At 39.0% G+C, this 18,121-nt stretch overlaps 1 protein-coding gene across 9 annotated transcripts in view; it reads right to left on the reverse strand.

Moving 5' to 3' along the window:
• SLC17A5 (solute carrier family 17 member 5) overlaps nt 1-18,121 on the reverse strand; it is a 76,403-nt gene that overhangs the window by 50,067 nt on the left and 8,215 nt on the right. For 7 of the 9 annotated variants that reach the window (XM_070795747.1, XM_019967036.2, XM_070795744.1 and 4 more), the window contains 5 exons: nt 13,674-13,870; nt 10,090-10,323; nt 8,459-8,546; nt 5,677-5,763; nt 4,707-4,825 (listed from right to left, as the gene is read on the reverse strand). In XM_070795747.1, coding sequence (XP_070651848.1) covers nt 4,707-4,825; nt 5,677-5,763; nt 8,459-8,546; nt 10,090-10,323; nt 13,674-13,870 — 725 coding nt within the window. Of the gene's footprint in view, nt 1-4,706; nt 4,826-5,676; nt 5,764-8,458; nt 8,547-10,089; nt 10,324-13,673; nt 13,871-14,430; nt 17,645-18,121 lie in introns of those variants that run through there. The other 2 variants (XM_070795746.1, XM_070795745.1) reach the window with 2 other exon arrangements.

Below are 18,121 nucleotides of genomic sequence, written 5' to 3' on the forward strand. Positions count from 1 at the left end.
CCAAGTGGACCTAATTGATATCTTCAGGACTTTCCATCCAAATGCAGAAGAATATACTTTCTTCTCAAGTGCACATGGAACATTCTCCAATAGACCACATCTTGGGTCACAAATCAAACCTCAGTAAATTTAAGAAAGTTGAAATCGTATGAAGAATTTTCTCTGTAGTTGATATCTAGTATCTATGACACTAGATATCAACTACAGGGGAAAATTGCAAAAAACACAAACTCATGGAGATTAAATAATACATGACAACAAAAACACAATGACCCAAAACCTATGGGATTCAGCAAAAGCAGTTCTAAGCGGGAAGTTTATAGCAATATAATCCTACCTGAAGAAACAAGAAAAGCATCGAATAGACAGCCTAACTCTACATCTAATGCAGCTGGAAAAAGAAGAACAAAAAAAGTCAGCAGAAGGAAATAAATCATAAAGATCAGAGCAGAAATAAATGAAAAAGAAATGAAGGAAACAATAGCAAAGGTGAATAAAACTAAAAGCTGGTTCTTTGAGAAGATAAACAAAATTGACAACCACTAGCCAGACTCATCAAGAAATAAAGGGAGAAAAATCAAATCAACAAAATTAGAAATGAAAAAGGAAAGGTTACAACAGACAACACAGAAATACAAAGGACCATAAGAGAATATTATAAGCAACTATAGGCTAATAAAATGGAAAACCTAGAAGAAATAGATTCTTAGGAAAGTTCAACAGGAAGAAACAGAAATTATGAACAAGCAAAGTACAAACACTGAAATCAAAACTGGGATCAAAAATCTCCCCCAAAACAAAGGCCCAGGGCCAGATGGTATCACAGAATTCTATCAAACATTTAGAGAAGAGCTAATGCTTACTTTTCTGAAAATCTTCCAAAAAATTGCAGAGGAAGGAACACTTCTAAACTCATTCTATGAGGCCACAATCACCCTGATACCAAAACCAGGTAAAGACAACACAAAAAAGGAAAATTACAGGCCAGTATCACTGATGAACATAGATGCAAAAATCCTCAACAAAACTCTAGCAAATAGAATTCAACAACACATTAAAAAGCTCATACACCATGATCAAGTTGGGTTTATCCCAGGAATGCAAAGATTCTTCAATATACACAAATCAGTGTGATACAACATATTAAGAAGTTGAAAGATAAAAACCGTATGATCATCTAAATAGATGCAGGAAAAGCCTTTGACAAAATTGAGCACCCATTTATGATAAGAGCACTTCACAAAATGGGCATAGAAGGAACCTACCTCAACATAGTAAAGGCCAAATATGATTAAGCCCACAGCAAACACTGTTCTCAATGGTGAAAAAGTAAAAACATTCCCTCTAAATTCAGACAAGAGTGTCCACTCTCACCACTATTATTCAACATAGTTTTGGAAGTCTTAGCTATGGCAATTAGAGAAGAAAAAGAAATAAAAGGAATCCAGATTGGAAAATAAGTAAAACTCTCACTGTTTGCAGATGACATGATACTACACATACAAAATCCAAAAGAAACTATCAGAAAATCACTAGAGCTAATCAGCAAACTCAGCAAAGTTGCAGGATACAAGGTCAATACACAGAAATCACTTGCATTCCTATATACCACCAATGAAAAATCAGAAAGAGCAATTAAGGAATCAATCCCATTCACCACTGCAACAAAAAGAATAAAATATCTAGGAATAAAACTACCTAAGGAGACAAAAGACGTGTATATGGAAAATTACAGGACACTGATGAAAGAAATCAAAGGTGACATAAACAGATGGAGAGATATTCCATGTTCCTGGGTAGGAAGAATCAACATTGTGAAAATGACTATACTACTGAATGCAATCTACAGATTCAGTGCAATCCCTTTCAAATTACCAATGGCATTTTTCATAGAACTAGAACAAAAAATTTAAAAATTCATATGGAAACACAAAAGACTCTGAACAGCCAAAGCAGTCTTGAGAAAGAAGAATGGAGCTGGAGGAATCAAGGTTAGTGAACTCAGACTATACTACAAAGCTACAGTCATCAAGACAGTATGGTACTGGAACAAAAGCAGAAATATAGACCCATGGAACAAAATAGAGAACCCAGAGATAAACCCATGCACCTATGGGTACCTTATTTTTGACAAAGGAGGCAGAATATACAACGGGGCAAAGATAGCCTCTTTAAGAAGTGGTGCTAGGAAAACTGGAGAGCTATGTGCAAAAACAGAAATTAGAACACTTCCTAACACCATACACAAAGATAAACTCAAAATGGATTAAAGACCTAAATATAAGATCAAAAACTATAAAACTCTTAGAGGAAAACATAGCAGAACACTAGATGACATAAATCAAAGCAAGATCTTCTATGACCCACCTCTTAGAGTAATGGAAATAAAAACAAAAATAAACAAGTGGGACCTGATTAAACTTAAAAGCTTTTGCACAGCAAAGGAAACTACAAACAAAGTTAAAAGACAACCCTCAGAATTGGAGAAAAGAATAGCAAAGGAAACAACTGACAAAGAATTAATTTCCAAAATATGCAAGTAGCTCATACAACTCAATACCAGAAAAACAAACAATCCAATCAAAAACTTGGGAAAAGACCTAAACAGACATTTCTCCAAAGAAGACATACAGGTGGCTAACAAACACATGAAAAGATGCTCAACATCACTCATTATTAGAGAAATGCAAATCAAAACTACAATGAGATACCACTTCACACCAGTCAGAATGGCCATCATCAAAAAGTCTGTAATCAATGTAAATTGATTACAGCCACTGTGGAAGATGGTACGGAGATTCCTTAAAAAACTAGGAATAATACCACCATATGACCTAGCAGTTCCACTACTAGGCATATACCCTGGGCAAACCAAAATTGAAACAGACACGTGTACCCCAATGTTCACTGCAGCACTATTTACAATAGCTAGTACATGGAAGTAACCTAGATGTCCATTGATAGATGAATGGATAAAGAAGCTGTGGTACATACATACAATGGAATACTACTCAGCCATAAAAAGGAACACATTAGAGTCAGTTCTAATGTGGATGAACCTAGAGCCTATTATACAGAGTGAAGTAAGGAAGAAAAAGAAATATAAATATCATATACTGATGCATATATATGGAATCTAAAAAGATGGTACTGATGAATTTATTTTCAGGACAGCAATGGAGAAACACACATAGAGAACAGACCCATGGACACAAGGGGAGGCGAGGCGGGAGAAGGTGAGATGTATGGAGAGAAACGTAGAAATTTACAACACCAGATCGGAGAAGACAATGGCACCCCACTCCAGTACTCTTGCCTGGAAAATCCCATGGACAGAGGAGCCTGGTAGGCTACAGTCCATGGGGTCGCTAAGAGTTGGATATGACTGAGCAACTTCACTTTCACTTTTCACTTTCATACATTGGAGAAGGCAATGGCACCCCACTCCAGTACTCTTGCCTGGAGAGTCCCAGGGACGGGGGAGCCTGATGGGCTGCCGTCTATGGGGTCGCACAGAGTCAGACACGACTGAAGCGACTTAGCAGCAGCAGCATGTAAAATAGATAGCCAGTGGGAATTTGCTGTATGACTCAGGGAACTCAAACAGGGGCTCTGTGACAACCTAGAAAGGTGGGATGGGGTGGGAGATGGGAGGGAGGTTTGGGTGGGAAGGGACATGGGTGTACCTATGGCTGGTTCTTGTTGATGTATGACAGAAAACCACAAAGTACTGTAAAGCCATTATCCCTCAATTAAAAAAATTAAGGAAGAAAATAGATGACCAACAAGGACCTGCTGTATGGCACAGGGAACTGTATTCAATATCTTGTAGTAACCTACAATAAAATCTAAAAGAATATATATAAAACTGAATCATTCTGCTCTACACCTGAAACATAACACTGTAAATCAACTGTAATAACAACAACAACAACAAATCACTCACTCTTATGACTGTAAATAGAACAGAATAAAAGAACAATTGTACCAGCTTGGCAGGGGGTGGGGAATTGAAAATATCAATAATAACAACTTGATGGGGAATAAAAGTTTTATAGGAAATATCTCATGTTCTTTAAACCAATAAAGTGACTATGAAGCCATTAATAATGCTAAAGAAAAGACTGTGTATTTTAATTTTTCCTAATGTTTTCAGGTTCTTCTTTTATTCTCACTAAAAGACAAATATTTTATCCCCAGGGCTTGAGAATTTACTGTATTAAATTATGACAGATTTGATTTCTGATTTGCTATTGTGCTCAATTAAGTGAAGCAAATCTTACTTTAGTGCATATAAATTTTTTCTAAAGGTCTATTCTAGAGGAGCAAATTATATAGTATAGCAAATGTTCTGTCCTTGTTAAATCACACTCATTTAAAATACAGATAAAAACACACTCATTTCCTAACAACAAACATTTAGAATGTAGCTGTAAGATTCCTTTTGTAGATAACACATCTTATTTTCTACTAAGAAGAAAGACAAAGAGAGTCACTTGCAAATCATTACTCTAGAAGATGTAAAATGAAAAGTAATTTTTCATAGATTTGAACTAGAAAGAACTAAAATATCTTGGGCAAAACAGTACTTTGTATATTAATTTGCCTAGAGTGTGCACAACAGAAATATTCAATAAAAGGTTGGTACCTTAAACCTGAAAAAAAAGGTTTCTGAAATTATTTTTGAAATATGCCGAAGTTCATACCTGATTTTTTAATGATGAAAGAATATACTCCTTTTCATAGGGGGTGATTGTCTTGTGAGTTTCTGGTGTATCACTAACTAAGCAGATCCATAAAATAAACCAGATGATTCCAACAAGGCCTTAAAATAGAAAATAGTTAAATGAAGTCAGAATGTACCAATGCAGCAATTTACTTATGTCTTGAAAAAAATTATGTAATTATAAACTTCATCACAATATGTCTAGCATTGTCACCACACAAATCTTTTTTTTTGTTATGAGAACTTTTAAGATCTATTCTTTTGGCAACTTTCAAATATGCACTACAATATCACTGTGCAATACTTTACAAACCTAGTCTTATTTATTTTATAATGGTAATTTTGCACCTAAAGCGAACAACTTTTGACCACATGACTGCCTAACAGGATCTACCAGACAAAACCTTTAAAAAACTAAATGTCTACAATCTATTATTTCCACAGGTATCTGCTTTTGTTTATTTGTTTTGATTGCAGACATATTTCCTGAGTAAATGTTTAGGTGGAATCTACTTTATTAAAAACGTGTATCATCCTCCTATTGAGATTGAAGAATGAAAGGCCCTGGGGCTAAACAAACAAACAAAAAAGATGAAAACTACCAAGTGAAAGTATCCTACTTTGCTTGAGAAGAAATATTTTCAAAATTCACACTTTTATAATAAATGACATAGCAATTTTTGTAGTAAGTGTAGCATTTAAGTCCTGGATTCAACAGCACTTTCTATTGAACAAATATTCCAACATTAACAGCAAGTCACAGCTTAGCCAGATCATTTTAACCACATGAACTTGACAAACAGGTTATCAGTAAGTGTTTCAGGGCTTTGCGGTTTAGGAAATGGTTACTTCAGTGAGTTGGCATATACATATTTTAACCAGTTATTAAACCTCTATTACATTTCAGACCTCTCACATCATAATTTAGGTTACATTTTGAATAAACTTACCGAAGAAATAGAAGACATAAGTCCAATTCATATAGTAGCAAATTACTCCAGAAAGAGGCAGAGAAACTACTGTCCCAAGTTGTGCCCCTGGAACAACAGCAAAACTTTGTAAACTTTGGAGAAAAATGAACGAACAGGGGACAGGTTTACTGCTTAAGAAGATGGATAATAGATTATGAGGAAAAGAGCAATCAGCTGCCATAGGTGGGGCTTCCCTGGTGGTCTAGTGGTTAAGAATTTGCCTGCAGATGAAGGGGTCACTGGTTTGATCTTTGGCCCTAGAAGATTCCACATGATGCAGAGCAACTAAGCCCAGGCACCACAACTACTGAGTACACAAGCGGCAAGTACTGAGGACCGTGGGCCTCTGTGCTCTGCAACAAGAGAAGCCAGCGCAGGGAGAGGCCTGTGCACTGCAACTCCAAAGCAGCCCCCACTCATGGTAACCAGAGAAAGCCCACGTGCAGCAGTGAAGACCCAGTGCAGCAATAAATACATGAATTTTAAAAAATCTCATAGGAGTTGAGTTTGTCGTTGTTTAGTCACTAAGTTATATCGACTCTTTTGTGACCCCATGGACTGTAGCCCGCCATGTAGGCTTCTCTGTCCGTTGGATTTCCCAGGCAAGAATAAAGTGGGTTACCATTTCCTTCTCCAGAGGATCTTACTGACCCAGGGATAGAACGCCATTCCTACACTGGCAGGCAGGTTCCCTACCACTGAGCCACCAGGGAAGCCAGAGGAGTTGAGTTAGTCACATGTAAATATAAATAATCCATTCTCTTAAGGGATCATTTACCAGAAAACTCATAATATGTAAAATGGATACATTAATATATAGTTACATTAGTTACGATTATATAGCTATTGCTGAATTAGAAGGCATCAATCAACGGAAGACCTATTATAATATGAGCTAGTAAATGCCACATTACTAGTAAATGTGTTAGAAAGCCACGTGTTTGGGGGAAAGGCTCAAGATGATCTCTAAACATAACGTACTGCAGCACATCTGATGGAAAATGAACAAAGCTTTTAGTAATCTAATTTGCTCTAAACACATTACACACATTTGTATCAGATAAATAAGTACGAAAACTTATTTTAACCACCAAACAGAAGCCATCTTAGTAGGTACAGTGTAAGCTAAAATAATCAGACACTGTTTCTGGTCTCAAGTTTTAGTCTTATAGAGTGAGTAAATATAAACAATTATTATATGTTAGAAAGTGCTGAGTGTCACAGAGCAACATGAAGTTCAAAGGTAGGACAGATAACCTCTGACCACTAGAGGTCAGGAAAAGATGTTAAAAGGCAGTGGTGGGACTTTGAAAAGATGAGCAAGATCTGGTCCTGTAAGAAAGAAGGTATAGAGGCAGAGGTGAACAGGGTGAGTAAGGAATGAAAGAAGAAAAGCGGCAAGTGGGATTGGGAACTTCATCTGGGTGAAGGAAAGGAAAAGAAAGGCTAGAGAAACGGGCTGAACAGTTGTTGAATATCTGCTCCCTGCCAGGCACTATGTGCCAGGGGCTAGGCTGGCTAAAATGAAGGGATAATGACCACAAAGACTCTTGACCCCTCATCTGAGCCCAGATTTTATTTAATAGGCAAAGGAGAACCACAGATAGTGCCTCTTCTTGAACTTCTTATCAGATTTCTTACATCAATCTCCACACAGCTGTAAGAATCTTCTTAAAAGAAAAGAAAAAAAAAAGGAACCTTCTTAAGATGTACATGAGATCGTATCTCTCATGTAAAATATTTCCCCATTTTGGAGAAGAAAAACCCTGTGACCTGTAGGCCTTGATGTAATCTGGCTCTTGTCAATTCCTCTAAGCCCAACCCACTCCAGTACTCTTGCCTGGAAAATCCCATGGACTGAGGAGCCTGGTAGGCTGCACTCCATGGGGTCGCTAGGAGTCGGACACGACTGAGCGACTTCCCTTTCACTTTTCACTTTCATGCATTGGAGAAGGAAATGGCAACCCACTCCAGTGTTCTTGCCTGGAGAATCCCAGGGGCGGGGGAGCCTGGTGGGCTGCCGTCTATGGGGTCGCACAGAGTCGGACACGACTGAAACTATTTAGCAGCAGCAGTGCTTCTCATTGCTTTGAAACTATGTTACTTCCTGCCTGTCAGTCCTTGTACATGTTGTTCTGATTGGCTGGAATGCTTTCCTTTTTTGCTCTTTGCATGACTGGTTCATCTCATTCTTCAGATTTTAGCTTAAAAGCCACTGCAAGAGAGGTCTTTCTCAACCACTGTATTTAAAAGCGGTCAGGTCAAAAAGTTTTCATTCAGTATGTGAGCTGGAGGAATTATAATTCACATATAAAGCTCATGCTATCTTACCTATAGATCAAAATGATAGAAAATAATGCATAGGGGAAAAAAAAGGTGTCTGAAGGGAGGGATTGAAAGTCATGACATGTTTATGAGATGATCAAACCAGAAATCACAATTTAAGGACACAAGTATTCAATTTTCCAGCTTTTGGGGGATTTTGTTCTGTTAAAGCATTCTCTATACCAACATCTGAAAAGGCAACATGGTTTGAAATAAAGGATGGCAGATGGAGAAAAGGACAACAGTCAATTACGCCACATTGCTATATGCTAGTGAGCCAAGGAAAACCATTAATAACAAAGTTGTATCCTCAAAACTTTATTTTTCCCCAAAGGAAACACTTGACATTGCATGACTCTGGTGTATACCTTTCCCCCAAGGTTGATGTGTAGATAACAAACTGTAGCAACGATCTTTATAAAGATGGTTATCTCACCTGCATATGAAATACTCAGAAGCTTGCTTCTTTCAAGAGGGGGAGCCCATGAAGACCACATGGCATGCATGGCTGGAAATGTGACACCCTGAGAAGGGAAAAAGGCATTTCTGATGAAATACAAAGTCATTTTGTTAATGTCTTAAATTCAGTTGAGTATCTTGTTGCAAGAAAAATTTCTGGATAAGACTCCAACCAGAATTAGGTTTCATGGAGTGACATGCCTTTACAGTGTTGAGTGAAAATACCTCATAGTGAAGTACTTTAAAAATCTGAACAAAGATTTGTGGATTCTGTCAACTGGTTTGAGGACTGCAAGGTAAGGGTTATAAAAAATATAAAAGAATGTATTGAGTGATGATATAAAGGGATTCCTCTCAATGTTAACTTTACTCATCTACTTTATTTAAGGCCTGAATGAAATGGAAATGTAACCAATACATAACTTAAACATACTGATCTAATACGGTGGGATACTAGAAGAAAATTCAAATTCACCCTTATCAACAGGAAAAATGGTCCTACCAAAAAACAATTAGAGTGTTTATGGTATTTTTTTTTAAGTTTTCTGGTCATAATCAGCTTAGTAAATGCTAATTAGTGGAGGGGCAAGATAGGAGGAGGGGATTAAGAGGTATTAATACAAACCACTGGGTATAACATAAATAAGCTGTCAGGAAATTACGTATCACAGGGAATATAATATTTTATAAACATTACAAATGGAGTATCATCCATAAAAATTTTGAATCACTATGTTGTACATCTGAGATTTACATAATATTGTACATCTGTTACACTTTGACTTAAAAAAATACCAGTTACAGATAATGGAGAAGTAACAGAACAGTGAAAGCAGGGAGGTCCATGGAGACTTGGGAGAGGAGGAGATGCTACCGGGAACAGGAAGGAATACATTCTGGTAGATTCAAAGTGGTGGATTCACTGCTGTCCTTGGCCATTCACTAGCTGTTGTAGCCTCAGAAAGATCAGTTAACCTTTTAGAACTTCCATGTCTTTATCTGTAAAACATGTATTTTACTCAGGTAAGGAGAAGAAGAACCTGGTATTAGGGGGCTAGTTTTATTTTATAATCAAGAAGAGCTTATTTGGTACACCTCTATTTGATAAGGATCGTTCAGATGAGTGACCAAAGCTTAAATTTAAATAGCACCTGGCAATTTCCAAAGTTGTCTAGCCATTATTATATGACTGGATTTTACTACTCCAGTCAGTGTTTTTCCTACACAGATACAAAGGGATTCCTCTCAATGTTAACTTTACTCATCTACTTTATTTAAGGCCTGAATGAGACTAACACTTTTGCACTTCCTTATCTCCTCAGTAGGAGGGAACAGGGGGAGCTATGAAGTGTCCCCTAGAAAATGTTTTCTCTGATCTTTGAGTAAAGCTTTTAATTTTGGAGTGCTTCCACTGGAGAGCTCATCGACCACAAACAAAAATCTACTCATGTTATTTTATGGTTTAATCAGTTTTTAGTTAAAAAATAAATCCCTATTATCTTCCAGTGTCATTTTTTGGGGCTCCTGTTCATACCAAAGAATGATATCTTTAAGAAGATAAGAAAGTGAGAAGGGGTAAGAAGAAAAATAAAAGAGAAAAAAGCATACCTCTCCTAGCCCTTCTAGTGCCCTGAGTGCAACGAGGGCTCCGAATCCGAAATCTGCAGCGAGGGGAGTGAACAGGGTGAAGACAGCAGTACCAAGGACTCCGAATCCTAGCAGCAGCTTCCCCCCACTTCTGCTGGCAACATAGCCTCCAGGAATTTGTGTGATGATGTAGCCATAAAAAAAAGACCCGAGAATCCACCCTTGAGTTTCTGCATCCCACTGGTACTTTTTACCCTATAAAGAATAGGAAAAAAAAAAAAGTCTTTTATGGCTAAGTAACATTCCATTGTGTTTACATACCACAGCTTTATCCATTCATCTGTCAATGCACCTGGATGTTTCCTCCACGTCTGGCTGTTGTAAACAGTGCTACGATGGACACTGGGTGCATATGTCTTTTAGAATTGTGGTTTTCTCAGGGTATATGCCCAGTAGTGGGATTACTGGGTCATATGGTAGTTTTAGTCCTCTTTTTTTCTTTTAAGGAATACTCCACACTCTTCTCCATAATGGCTGCATCAGTTTACATTCCCACTAACATTGCCTGAGGTTTCTACCTAGAGCCTGTTATAGAGTGTGAAGTAAGTCAGAAAGAGAAAAACAAGTATTGTATATTAACATATATATTTGGAATCTAGAAAAATGGTACTGATGAAATTAGTGGATGGATTTCTGGACACAGCAGGGGAAAGTGAGGGTGGGAATGAATGGAGAAGGTAGCACTGACATATATACACACTCGTGTAAAATAAACAGTTAGTGGGAAGTCACTACAGAACACAGGGAGCCCACCCTAGCGTTCTGTGATGACCTAGAGCGGGTGGGATGGGGGCAGGTGAGGGAGGCTATGGATATATATATAATTATGACTGATTTCCATCGTTGTACAGCAGAAACCAACAGAACATTGTAAAGAAAATTTCCACCAAATAAAAAATTTAAAAAAACTCAGCCTTTTAACATCTTGATAAAATGGCTCCTTTTACTGGCATGTGGGTACATATAAATGCAATTTTGAACCACTGTTCTTTTTTTCCCTGTTTATTTGTTTTTTGGCAGTGAGGCCTGTGAGATCTTAGTTCCCCGACCAGGGACTGAACCCAGGCCATACTAGTGAAAGCACCAAGTCTTAACCATTGGACTACCAGGAAACTCCCCAGAACCACTGATGGAGGCTGAAGAACATGCAGACTTCCTCTTGGGTGGGTGAGTCAATGTGATACAGACATGCAGTTTCTAGGAGTGAATGGAAAATCATTCAAAGTCATAATGTGCAGGCATGCTTGCTATTTTATAAAACTAGACTATGGGATGAATTGTAGATGTTTTGTGACAAAGAAGGCTCAAAAAAGGCAGAGGGCTGATCCAGAAAGTTACTGATCAGGATACTTCAGAGGCTAAGCCAGGCTTTTGAGCTAGGACTGGGTTCAAGGCCAGCTCTATTACTTACTGGATTTGTAACCTGGGAAGATTAAATGGAAAAGGCACATAAAATAAGGCCTGACACATACTAAGTAATCACTTAATGTTAGCTACTAGTATGCAAAAATATAATGTCTCCTCATTTCAGAGCAAGCACTTAAATAAGGATATAGAGCAGTACAATAGAGCAAGAATTTAAACCAAGCCAGAAGCTTCATGTGAGTAGGAAATGCCTTTTAACTAGTAGCAACACACAGTAAGGTGAATATGAAGATTTTAAAATTTTATTAACTTATATTTTTGGTTGTGCTGGGTCTTTGTTGCTATGCATGGGCTTTCTCTAGTTGCATCGAGTAGGGGCTACTCTCTAGCTAAGGTGCATGGGCTTCTCATTACAGTGACTTCTCTTATTGCAGAGCACAGGCTCAGGAGTTGTGGCCCACGGGCTTATTTGCTCCATGGCATGTAGACTCTTCCAGGACAAAGGATCGAACCTGTGTCCTGAATTGGCAGGCAGATTCTTATCCACTGCACCACCAGGGAAGTCTGAATATGAAGATTTGACAGCTGGGTATCTGAATCTTTAGTACACGTAGCCATGTAACCTAACCCATGTGTTAAGAACCATTCAGGATTTCTTTTTATTGTGCATATAAGGCAGATAGGTGGCTTAGATGCTAAAGAATCTGCCTGCAATGCAGGAGACCTTGGTTTGATCTCTGGGTCGGGAAGATCCCCTGGAGAAAGGAATGGCTACCCACCATCATATTCTGGCCTGGAGAATTCCATAGACAGAGGAGCCTGGTGGGCTAGAGTCCATGGGATTGCAAAGAGTCGGACACGATTAGTGACTAAAACTTTTCAAGTAGTTGAATTATCAGAAGAATTTGTGGAAGGAAGAAATACAAAGCAAACCCACAATTATCTTTGTTTATAGTACCATTCTGTAGCTTCTCTGAAATTCTAGGGCTTCATGAAGTATCTAGCAGTTACAGGTTGAGTCAGGGAAAGTGGGTGATATGTACCCTTAACATGTATTCAGTAGCATTATCAAAGTCCAACGTAAAGATTTTTGATGTCATTATTTTTGTACATGTGCTTGTTTGGGGGCAGAAACCCCCTTCCCTGTTTGAGAAGAGGGAAGTCTTCTCATCTGTAAATGGCAGAGAAGACTCACCTAACATGGGATCTGGCTCCTTGATGAGCACTGAAGATGGATAAAAATATGCTTATAAAAGGACACCCGCCTGTCCCCCCTGTATTGTCTCCATGCAAAATAAAACGTTTAATATGTGTAAAACTCAATTCTGAACAAATGATGAACAAGCACTCATCAATACCACTAGAATACGAGGGGGGCAAAATGATGTAAGTAGCTTAGGTGAGACAAATTATAGATATTTGAAAATAAATTGATGAATTCTTATTTTTCACCCTTGTAGTTGAGATTGTTTAAATTCTCCTAACAGAGGGCTTCCCTGGTGGACCAGTGGTAAAGAAATAGCCAGACAATGCAGGAGACACACGCTCGATCCCTGACCTATGAAGAAGATTCCCCCATAACGTGGAACCAACCAAGCCCAAGCACCACAACTATTGAGCCTGTACTCCAGAGTCTGGGGAACTGCAACTACTGAGCCCACGTGCCACAGCTACTGAAGCCCGTGCTCCGCAACAAGAGAAGCCACCGCAATGAGAAGCCTGCTCACCGCAACTAGAGAGGAGCCCCCACTTGCTGCAAGGAGAGAAAAGCCCACGCGGCAACAAAGACCCAGTGTAGCCAAAAATAAATAAATAAGATTTAAAAAGTTCTCCTGCAACAGGAACCTTTTAAAGAGTACAGCTATTAAATATTGTTCCCATAAAAACTATTTAGCAACATCTAAAACAATCTAATTTCCCAGTATGCCAGACAGGTTTTTCTAAATTCTCTTCAAGGATGGCATGTTTATGGAGGGAACTCAAAAGTTACTTTTCAAACAGATCAGGGTGCAGCAGCAGCAGCTAACCAGTCACTGGGAAAACACAAAAGAAAATGGTTCAGGGTTTACATGAAGAAAGAGTTTGTGTTTCTGTAGGACGAACAAATTCAATGTTTTTCAATATGTTTACCTGGAAGTGTTTTACGATTAAGATCGTCTGCTTGAAAAAACAGCACTCACCGTTTGGTTGCGAAGAACTTTTATGGGAGCCGAATGCTCTGCACACTCGTAGGACGTTCTGTTATCTTTGGCAGTTGTGTTTGAGTCCACCATGTCCACTAGGGCAACACTCAGATTCACCCGTAATGAGTAGAGAACGAAGAAACCAAAAAAGGACAAAAATGCTAGGTTGTAACGAGCAGAGCAGCACACTGGAGCTGAAATAAAGACTTGGGGTAAAACTTCCATGAAAAGAATAACTTAGATCATATTGTCTAAATCATTAAAAAGGTCACTTCTTAGATGTACACAAGTTAGTAAATTATGAATATTTTTCTGAGAATATTATCAGATGAAGTATACCTAAAAGCATGTATCAAGGAAAATTTGTTCTGGTATCTGTACCTTTGATAAACATTTAACATATGAGAGCCTGAACTATAAGATGGTTTCTTAAAATATGGAGGCAACAGTTTTATTAACTTTGCTCAGAAAAATCTGCATTCTGGAGTCAAAACTGAAGCCCCAATCCCTGTCAGCTGACAAGATACGAGAAACACAGGTAAAGGGGTTTAATGGCATTGCTGTTGCTGAAAATCGATCTCAAACATGGCCAATAAGTCCTTGAGTATTCAGCATACCGTGTACATTACTAACTATGGGTTAGTAGTCATCTCTCATCATAAACACATCTCAGCATAAAAACTTTCTGCTAAGGCCAGGGCATGAACCCCCTTCCCTTCTCTCTGCCCCCCACACACCACAATCAATTTCTTACCTTGAAAACCATCCTCAGAGGCTGGGTTTGAATCAGAAGCCATGATTAATACTTAAGCCTTTCCTGAAATATATGTATTTAAGAATCCAGAAGCAAACTTGCAGAATCTATGACAGTTGCAGCCCCTGTGACAGTTGCTCAGTTGGTCTTGCTTAAAGGGCCCGCGGTGAAAAGCACAGTAAGAGAATGTACCACACACACACATGCACACACAAAAGGAAAGGGAGTGGGTGGCAGAAACCTGTTAAAGGAAGATCATATGACAGGAGGAGTTTGACCTATTTTTTTCCCTCTAATTATAGGTGTATGCACCTACTGTCTCTGGTTTTCTTCTTTTATTGAGTGGCAGAACTGGAGGGGAGATAAGAATTCAGGAAGCTGAATTAAGGGTGACTGAGCCCAAGTGACAATGACATAGTGGTGAATCCAGGGTTTTACACCTTAAGTTTGGCCAACACTGAGTGTTTTTAAAGATATGAAAATCTATTTCAATTGCTAACGACAAGTTAAATACATTCATACATTTATATATACATAAAAGCATATATGTGTGCTTTTATTTGGCAGTGATATATTAGCATTGTATGCACACATACAAATACAGTACACACACATATGCCTGTTGTTCCCTACTCAGGAATCCTGGTATTTTCATTGACCTAGCTTTGCACAAGGATATATTTGTCAGAGTACAATTGTCTTCGTACAGATTCAGATTAAAGCCTTAATGAAGACAGCACAACTGCATTTAGGTGTATGTTAACATACTGTAATCCAACTCACTCCTCTGTAAGCACTCATACACTTAACACCTGCTATTAATTTTAGCTTTGTGAAAGACTGACATCTTTTAACAGAAAATTTTTCATTTGGCATTCTTGATTTCTTTCTCAAGAGTAGAGCTGGTGTTCGAACTGTGGCACCACCTGCCACAGTTCAATCCAGACCTGTGGAAACTATATTTATAAAGTTTTATTCACACTGCCTCTGTCACCTGAATCTAGATACTCTTGCTCTCCACCCCAAGCAAATTGGTAGCTGTTTAGTTAAGGACAGTTTGCAAACTACAAGGCATGTTTTATTTATTTATTTTTTTTTAAATTAAGCCTTTTATTTTGTATTAGGGTATAGCCCGATTAACAATGTTGTTAAAAGTTTCAGGTGGACAGCAAAGGGATTCTACCATACATATACATGTATCCATTCTCCCCCAAACTCCCCTGCCATCCAAGCTGCCACATGACATTGAGCAGAGTTCCCTGTGCTATATATTAGGTCCTTGTTGGTTATCCATTTTAAATATAGCAGTGTGTACATGTCCATCCCAAACTCCCTGACTATCCCTTCCCCCATCCTTGGTGCCAAAAGTTTGGGAAGTGGAGAAAAAGCGAGTAAAACGATTTCAAATTACCCATGCAATTACTTGAAAATCTGATCTAGTGGTTACGGATCAGGCAATTTTAACTTCGGGAGGCACATTCAATAATCAGAAAAGAAAACGCCAACACAGAAGCCACAAAGTATTTGACTATGAGGTTTTAAGAAATATTACAAAAAATCGTTCTTAGTTTTAAAAAATGGCTGTTGACTAGAAATCAGTTGGAAAGATTTTATTTCAAGAAAGTATGACAAGAATAAAGGAATGTATGGTGGCAGAGCAAAATGTACCTGTGAATGTGGCCAGTGGTTGAAACTGGCCCAAGAAAAGTGCGCTTGCATGACAATGAGAGAGAACATTCACTGGGCACCCGCCACACAGAAATCAAATTCAAAGTAAAACCATGCTTGCATAACGAGCGGAGCACCCACCAAAACAAACAGCAGCTTCTAAAACATGGTTTCAACTTAGGAATGTGAAGTAGGTGTAGTTGAAAGAACACAGGCTGATTTAGATCAAAGCAGACCTGCTGATTGGAGAAGGCAATGGCACCCCACTCCAGTACTCTTGCCTGGAAAATCCCATGGATGGAGGAGCCTGGTAAGCTGCAGTCCATGGGGTCGCTGAGGGTCGGACACGACTGAGCGACTTTACTTCCACTTTTCACTTTCATGCATTGGAGAAGGAAATGGCATCCCACTCCAGTGTTTTCTCCTGGAGAATCCCAGGGATGGGCGAGCCTGGTGGGCTGCTGTCTATGGGGTCACATAGAGTCGGACACGACTGAAGTGACTTAGCAGCCGCAGACCTGCTGATGGAATCTCAGCTCTGTGTGTCTTGGGGGAAGTGTGTCTTGGGGGAAGGCCGCTAAGACACACTTGGGGCAGTGTGTCTTGGGGGAAGGCCGCTAAGAGTTTCCAATAAGCGGTTTCTCAGCTGCCAAATGAGGTGACCGCCATCCACCTCACTGGGTTGTGTGTAGATTAGATGAAGTACCGAAGGGCAGGCAGTAAAAGAGAATCCTTTCCCATTTACCCTGGAGAAAGTCATACCGATGAGATACAGTGCTACAATACACATAAGTGTATAACACGGGACAAAAGAGGGATGTAAACATGCTGTGTGTGGGGTAGGGGATGGTCAAGGAAGGCCTCTGGGAGAAAGAACACCCAACACTGAATCTTCATCCATAAGCAGGAAGCCATGGGCAGGCTAGAGGAGGGAGAGTAATACAAACAAAGGCAGGGCAAGCACAGTGTGGAAACAAGAAGAGTGAGCACAAAAGGGGCAGGAAGCCATCTGGCCCTGGGCTTTTGTTTGTTGAAAGGTTTCTGACCACAGTTAGATGTCCACTGATAGATGAATGAATATAGAAGATGTGGTCCATATATACAATGGAATATTAGTCATAAAAGGGAATGAATTTGAGTCAGTTGTAGGGAGGTGGCTGAACCTAGAACCTGTTATACAGAGTGAAGTAAGTCTTGGGCTCCAAAATCACTGCAGATGGTGACTACAGCCATGCAATTAGAAGATGCTTGATCCTTGGAAGGAAAGCTATGACAATCCTAGACAGCGTATTAAAAAGCAGAGGTGTCACTTTGCCAACAAAGGTCCGTACAGTCAAAGCTATGGTTTTTTCCAGTAGTCATGTACAGATAGGAGAGCTGGACTATAAAAAAGGCTGAGCGCCAAAGAACGGATTCTTTTGAATTGTGGTGCTAGAGAAGACTCTTTTAAAAAAAACTTACTTATTTTTAATTGGAGGACAATTGCTTTACAATATTGTGCTGGTTTCTGCTATATATCAACATGAATCTACCATAGGCATCCATATGTCCCCTTCCTCTTGAACCTCCCTTCCACCTCCCACCCTATACCACCCCTCTAGATTGCTGAGAGTTCCATGGACTGCACAGATATAAAACCAGTCAACCCTAAATGAAATCAACCCTGAATATTCATTGGAAGGGCTGAAACATCAGTTAGATAGCAAGGGTTGGATCGCAAAGGTTAGGAAGGGTTAGAGAGCATCACTGACTCAGCAGACATGAATTTGAACAAACTGGGAGATAGTGAAGGATGGAGGAGCCTGGTGTGCTGTAGTGCATGGAGTCACAAAGAGTCACACATGACTCAGCGACTGAACAACAACAAGGTCAGAGAGAGGAAAAAACTATATCATATTTTAACTCATATATATGGAATCCAGAAAAATAGTACTGATGACCCTATTAACAGGGAAGAAATGGAGATACTGATGTAGAGAATGAACTTGTGGACACAATAGGAAAGGAAAGGGCAGGATGAATA

The sequence above is a fragment of the Bos indicus genome, chromosome 9 (genome assembly GCF_029378745.1).
Source record: "Bos indicus isolate NIAB-ARS_2022 breed Sahiwal x Tharparkar chromosome 9, NIAB-ARS_B.indTharparkar_mat_pri_1.0, whole genome shotgun sequence".
Taxonomy (NCBI): domain Eukaryota; kingdom Metazoa; phylum Chordata; class Mammalia; order Artiodactyla; family Bovidae; genus Bos; species Bos indicus.